This window comes from Aulonocara sp. 'chitande type north' Nkhata Bay, linkage group LG18 (genome assembly GCF_057382095.1).
Source record: "Aulonocara sp. 'chitande type north' Nkhata Bay isolate Kocher_YH1m ecotype deep benthic linkage group LG18, A_spYH_male_GT1.1, whole genome shotgun sequence".
NCBI classification, from domain to species: Eukaryota; Metazoa; Chordata; class Actinopteri; order Cichliformes; family Cichlidae; genus Aulonocara; species Aulonocara sp. 'chitande type north' Nkhata Bay.
In genome coordinates this window covers 32,801,838-32,809,160 of record NC_141361.1, presented here as the reverse complement: position 1 = coordinate 32,809,160, position 7,323 = coordinate 32,801,838, and the positions used below count along the sequence as shown (strand labels likewise).

Sequence of the window (7,323 nt, the reverse complement as noted above, 5' to 3'; positions counted from 1 at the left end):
GCCTGCAACAGTGAATAACAGCGCTGACAAATTCTCGGGAAGAGCAAATATAAGGTGGGCTTTCCAGATTACAACTGGCTGAGGAGAAAGCTACCTGTGGGGACCTGATGAGGTCGTAAGTCCCTGTCTGAAAAAGGATTGTAGCGAGTCCATCCAGTTCAAAAGCATAAAGAAATATTTTCCTATGGAAAATAGAAAAAATGAATGAGCTCATTTTGCTGAGGGTGGAGAATCTGATCACTTGCGCGGGGGTCTCCACTATTAGCAAAAAATATGGTGTGACTGCATTTGAGTGAATGTGTGACTGGATGAAGGTGTGAATGAATAAATGTGGACAAACAATTTGCTTATTACCAGAGAAAATTTCTGTTTTATTGAGTGGGGTTAGATTATGGTATTGTAGTATATTGTTGGGAGAATGCCAAATGCTAAAGGGGAAACATTTTTTGATATAACTCATGTTACCATTAATTGAAGAAACACATGACTGATAATTGTTGTGTTTTAAGACATAGATTGGATCATGAGTGGGGAAACTGAGCATTTTTAGTTTTGTATAGTATTTTGACACATTTCATGTGTCAAAATAAAGGGGGGTTTAGGGTTTATTAATTTAATTGTTTAATAATTTAGGATCATATTAGGACATTTGGGTTTTTTGATCATTTGGATATGGTAAAACTGAAACTGTTATTTTTATGTTAAGGTTAAAGGATTAAAGTGAACTGAATCCTGTTTAGTAGATACAATGCCAGTGTCTTAAAGCTGTGTACAAATCTTAGAGGGAAATTGTGGGACATGTTGACAAAAAGATATGCTTTGGGGGAAAATTAGTGAGGGTTGAAGGAGTAGAAAAGGTTTGATTTCTTTTTGATGTCTAGAAGTAGTGGTTATAATGTACACTGAAAAAAATGTTTTGTTCAATTTACTCAATTTTTTTATGACAAGTGGTTGCACGAAATAAATTTGTTTGAATCCAGAAATATTTTTTAAGTACACTGAATTTAATTTAAGCGAGTAAAACCAACATATATTTTTAAGCTACTTTAACTTAACTGTTGTGGATACGTCTTAGTCAAATATTATTAGTAAGTCCAACTAAGGTCGTGTTAAATGTACCAGAATAATTTGTTTCCTTTACACTTATGTCCCAAACTTATATTCAAATCAATCAAATTGTTAATTTCTCTCTATTTCAATTAAGTTAAGTTTACTTAAAAAATATTGCTTACCCTGATTTGTAGTTTTTAAAAACGTCAATAATGAAAACTACAACATTCTTTCACATCATTTATTAATGCAAAATTTGTTGCAAACAGAATAAGAATCCACATCTCTAAGGGAAATTGCTGCAATTTGTATAATACAAATTACAAAACTTTTGCCTATGAACTAGTAGCTTTAAAAAGCTGTATTCAAACAAAACAGAAACAACAGACAAGAGAAATGTTAACCAATGTTTCTCTTCCTCTAAAAAAGAAAAAAACAAACAAACTCCTTACATAAAAGAATAAAACACTACCAGCAGTATAATGTATCACAATTAGAAACTGATGCATCCACAAACTAACCAGTTTCAGACTTGCTGTTCTGCGATCCATATTTAGAAATTGCATTTTAATAAGGTAATTAGACTTAAAATTAAACTTGTGTTTTCCTTACTGCTTATTGACCACTGTCTTTCCATTCTAGTCCTTCCTTGAAGATTCTGAATGTTTTACATATTTTCTGACCTAACATACTCGCTTCAAAACAATTAATAGTCTTTAAAGTGTTACCAGTGTGCTGCAGTGTGGTAATCATGAATGGTTTTTTTTGTTTTTTTTATCCGGTTGAGTTAACACTGATTATACGCAGGGCAGCAGCTATTACTGAATAATTACAAAGTTGCTCTTCAAGCTACTCAAATGTACCACGCGTGAAACATTCATTATTGAAAGTTAAAATGTTCAATCGAAACATAACACAGAACAAATGATGGTTGTACAAGAGTTTCACTCCTATTCACAAGAGCACCAGTCATTGGTAATTTACATAACAGCATTCTCTTGATGTGTTATTTTAGAAATCTTCCTATCCAGTAGCAATTTTGTTCTTCAGCCCAAAGACTTTGGGGGAGAGCTTTTCACCATCGAATCCCATCAACACTTTCTAAATGAATTCATAATAGTCCTTCAATTCCTTGGGGAAGGCTAGGTTTAGTGCATAGATTACTCCAAGCATCAATGCACAAGCTTGGGCCAGAGATCCAATGTTGTCCATGACTATCTCCCCTTCAACAAATATTCCAATGTCATCATAATGTCCATTTTGTCCATCCTCCCTGTTGATGACATAAATGCCCATGGTGTGCTTCTTCAGGTCTCTCTGGATATCATCTCCTTCAATGTCCTAAACATTTAATAAAAAGGTAAAAGAAAAAACAATTAACTCTACAATTAAATTCCAATCTAGTCGTGTGTGTGTGTGTGTGTGTGTGTGTGTGTGTGTGTGTAATACACACACACACACAGATATCTATCTAAAAAGTGTGTGTATAGATGACTTGCTTACAATGACTTAAATGACTTACAAAGAACTCCCGAATAAGGCTTCCGTCCTCTTCACCAAGGTAGAGGCAAAGTGCCCTGAGAACTGCTTCCCTTTTCACTTTAACATCACTTTCAGCCTGTTTAAAGAGAGTTGCTGATTAAACCAATTTGGAAAAAAGAACAATGTCTGACATTCGCAATAAGTAAATTTTATCATATGTCAGTTCAAACATAGTAAATAAAATTTATATATGAAATTTCAAAATTTAGATTGCTTGGCTGGTCACCTAAAACGGCTTATTGGACTCACCAGTGACCTGCCACTTAAGACAAAAGAAATCCAAATAGAATTTGCAATATTCAGATTTACCTCTTGCATGATCTGCAAGTGGTGGGCAAGTTTCTGCCCAGAAACACCGCCCTTCTTCTGGAAAACTGTCATCAACTGAGGTGTAATTCTGTCTAACTGTGCCGCGAAGGTCATCTCCAGTTGAAGTGTTGTAATACACTGGAATTCAGCATTTACCTGTATCTCACACACACACACACACACACACACACACACACACACACACACACACACACACACAGAAAAAAAGAAGACTGGTGCTTAATCATTGGTATGATTATTTTGTTATTTCTTCATTAAATGCTACAATGCAATTGCCATCACTTCATAAAGCATGATTATCATATGGGTTAGTATACAGTGCATGAAGGATGTTACTACTGTTAATCAAAGAAGAAATGAATGGCATCAGTCCATTTAACGGGTTTAAAGGGTTTTAAAAAGCAGATATTTGTCTGTTTCAGGTGGTTGGCAACACATTTTCCTGTGCTCTTTGTCCACTGGTGGGAGTGTCTCACCTGTGAGGTCAGCGGGGCAGAACTCTGCCATCAGCAACAGAGAGCAGAGAAAATTTAGATGTGCAACTAAAAACATGCTTGCCATGTAAGCCCCAAACATCTCTGAAATTGCTCAGCAAAATTCAGAGTACTTGTACTTCAGGAGTCCTGTGGGTACCGTAAAGACTCATGTATGCAAACAAACCACTTTTTTTTGCAATCTGATCCTTTTTCTCTTGGCTGTTTCCTTCAGGGATCACCACAGTGAATGATCCACCTCCATCTAACCCTATGCTCTGCATCCTCTTAACTCACAAGAACTAAATTCCTGTTTTTCATTTCACTTTCGCAAGTTTTTTTTTTCTTTTGTCCTGGATAAAAGAAATTTAATCATATATATTAATTGATATTAATTAATATCAATATTAATAATCACAAGAACCCTTAAGATGAGATAGATAAACTTGTCCCTGCAATACTGTGACAAATACTGTTGTGATAAATATGTAAGGAATTTGCATGTACTTACCAAAATATCACCATCTTCTTGAATAAACAGTAACACATAAGGGGAAGAAAATCTGCCAGAAAAGGAAGACAAATAAAAAAAATAAACTTTAGAAAGACAAACAATTACCGTTTCCAAGCCATTAGTGCATTACTTCATGATACTCCCTTGTAACAAAACAAATCTTACTTGTGCCTCTGTGCAAACTACAGATGGCACGATACCACTTTTTTATGTCCGATACCGATATCATAAATTTGATTATCTGCCGATGCCGATATGAATCCGATATAGTGTATTTTATAATAAATAAAACTGTTTTTATAAATATTTTGCTGCATTTTGTATAAGTTCATACTCAGTTTTAAAAACAAAACATTAAAGCTATTCTGTTATACCTGTATGCAAAAAATACACTGCACCCAAAATATTTTATACTTCAGCAATACTGATCAACCTAAAAAACTTACACCATCCTCCTTATTCAGGTATTCTAAACAGTACATAGAAATATTAAACTAACTAATAGGACTGCCAACTCCCAGCAAAAATATTAGGAAACCACCCCGCACCCTTCGCCTGATAATGCTTAATTGACGTAATCTACTTTAATGCACAGAAATCAATTATTTTTCTATAATAATTTGATTCAACATTTTTCTTCAATACAGTTGCAGACAGCGCAGACAGCGTACCTTCCCAAAGGAAAAAGTGCTATATGTACTACTATTACTAGGGCATATATTAGACTTAATATTTACTACATACAATAATGGATCTCTATACATTTAACCAGATCACCACTTTGGTAGTAAGATTCAGAATAATTATTTATTAAAAGCTAGACATTTTAAATGAGAATAAGAAAGAAAATTATGTCTTTGTGTCTCCCTTTCCCTGTTAATGCCCTACCTGGCCCCCTGGCAAAACTTTGCTAGACCCGCCCCTGCACAGTTACCAGATGTCAGCTACATAGAAAAGGATCCTGGTGTTATTTGTCTCTCATAAACAGTTCATAACTTCCCTTCAACTCATTCATGTGACCTAAAATGTAAACCTGTTTCTTCATTACCTGTTCAGCTCTAATGATTCAGTAAAAACTTCTCCTGGTTTCACCTTCATGTTTCCTTCTCACCACATATCCAAACTATCATGACCAGCAGCTATTACGGCTGTGGCTCCAGAAAACATAAGCGGATACTAGAAGTAATATTAAAAAAATTCTAGCAACAGCTTATCAAGCTTAAACGTGCTGCTGTTGTTTATCTGCCGTTTTCCTCTTTCTAGCGCAAACTGGGTGACTAACAAATGAGAGAGACTAGCGACAGAAAAGCCGATCACCTGATAATCGATCAGTTTCATGATTGAAGTAGCAACAGGAGAGGGAGGGGGGAGAATGAGGGAAGAAGTTTTAGCTGTTCAGCATGAAGACACCGAATAACTCCAGCTTTGTGTCTTTTTTCATTCTAGCTGAAGTATAAAACAAATCGCTTCCTTTCCCCCTCAATACAAAACTCCGACAGCCAGTCCAGCTGTGGCTCCATACATCGGTTGTTAAGCTCAACATGAAAATACTATGCAAACATAAAGAGATGAACTTACACACTTGCTTTACTTCTCTGTGTTAGTTTTCTCTGAGATTAAATGCAGCGGTTTGGAAGCACGTAGCGAGGCTTTAAATGCTAAACCAGACCGCTGACAGGTCTCGCACTCAACAGCTCTATCAAGTGAAGCAACTTCTTTTCTGAGTTAATTTCAGTTCTGACAAACATCACTCTCAGTGCCTTTTGATCTCACATTTTTGGCAACCACTGAGTTATTCTCCTCCACAGTTTACAACCATTATTTTTTTCTGCACAAAAGACGTTGTGCAACGCCAATCCTACTTATTTCCTACTGCACCCCTGATTGTGCAGGTGCGTTCAGAAGCCCCCTCCCCCGCCCGACTATTCCTTAATGCCAATGTTGTGGCGGGAGGGACGATTTCTCAACTTAAAATTGCAGGCGACTGTACAGTGAACTTTACAGCTAACTACAGAGAAATTGCCTCGTTCCATAATTTGTTAGTACAAAGTGTGCCACAAGAACTAAGCTAAAAACATATGACATTTTAACGCATCAATACAATTACTCTTTTAATAGAGCAGTAGCTAATAGAGCACATAGCTAGCTTAAGTCAAATTCATGACAAAGTTCAGAGGTGTACAACTACTTAGACTTCTTTCTCCATGTGCACACGTCTTAAAGAGTCAACATGCTTTGACTGAGGTAAAAAAATAAAACAAAAACGACCGTAAAAGGTTTACTTACCGAAGCTAGACCACCTTTATATGAAGTTGTGCGATTAACTTGAGCCCGCTTGCAGCACACAAAGAGTCCGCTTCTTCAGTCCGCGTGCAAAATGGTGGCCTGTCCTAACGCATGCGCAAAATGGCCCAGCAGGAGGCTATGAAAAACATACTTAAGCATTTTGAGCTACATTTAATTAACTAAAATTAATTGGATTAAAACGCAGGGAATGTATTCTGGAGTTACTCGAATTATATATGTAGACAGGAATTACTCATTTGAATTGAAAAGATATACCAAAATATAATATGCTATATTTAAAAGGAGACAATATCACTTCTTTCAGTGTAGGCTTACACATACAGATATTACATAGATTTATTTTTGGGATAAACGGGAGAGCTTATACGTAGAAATGATTGTTATACATATTGCATTTTGTGCCTTTAAAGGAGTTGTGGCTCAATTTGTCTCTTGAGGGTCACGAGCCTTTGGCTAGCGCTATGATTAGCCAATCTACTGTGAGGATGATATGAGTTATTGAAGGATTGCACGCGCTTACAGACACAGAGTCCATAAACACACATGACAGTATTAATTCCAGGCAAAAGGCCTCAAATTCATTTAGCTTTTAACTGAACTTAAGGACGGACCAAAGAGGAAGGAAAGCATATATTTTGGTTAAGTCTGATAAACTAAAATTAGGAGGTATTGTTACATTAAAATGAGCAAAATGAAATAAAAAGGCTATACCAAAAACAGGTTATAACATAGGAAATGTGAGGTTAAAATGAAGTTAGTGTTAACACACAGGAGTTGTTTCTCTTATATGCTTAAACTTAATTGATTAAAGTGGTTGTTTTCTTTTGGAGCTTTTAGTAGAATAGGCGCTTATAATGATTTTCTTGTTGAGCAGCGACAGTTCGTGTAAAGGAAGTTGATGATCAGATAAGGGAAAATAGAGCAAGCAACCGGACGTGAAAGCAGCGCTTGAAGAGTTTTAAAGTGATGAGTAACGCTGAAGAATATCTATATAATTACAAGTCAATAAGTTAAGAACATAATTAGGATCAGGCTTTTGATTACAGAAGTCCCAAATATGATAAGTTAGGGAGGTGCAGGAAAAGGTGTTTTGTTTCCTTTGCAGAA

At 35.9% G+C, this 7,323-nt stretch overlaps 1 protein-coding gene across 1 annotated transcript; it reads right to left on the bottom strand.

Moving 5' to 3' along the window:
- Window positions 1-1,277: 1,277 nt before the first annotated feature.
- LOC147309011 (uncharacterized) lies at window positions 1,278-3,523 on the bottom strand. The gene is made up of 3 exons (XM_086272222.1): window positions 2,902-3,523; window positions 2,573-2,668; window positions 1,278-2,391 (listed from the first exon to the last, which is right to left on the bottom strand). Exons 1-3 carry the CDS (start codon window positions 3,013-3,015, stop codon window positions 2,152-2,154), a joined length of 450 nt encoding a protein of 149 aa, XP_086128348.1. The 5' UTR covers window positions 3,016-3,523; the 3' UTR covers window positions 1,278-2,151.
- Window positions 3,524-7,323: the final 3,800 nt, after the last annotated feature.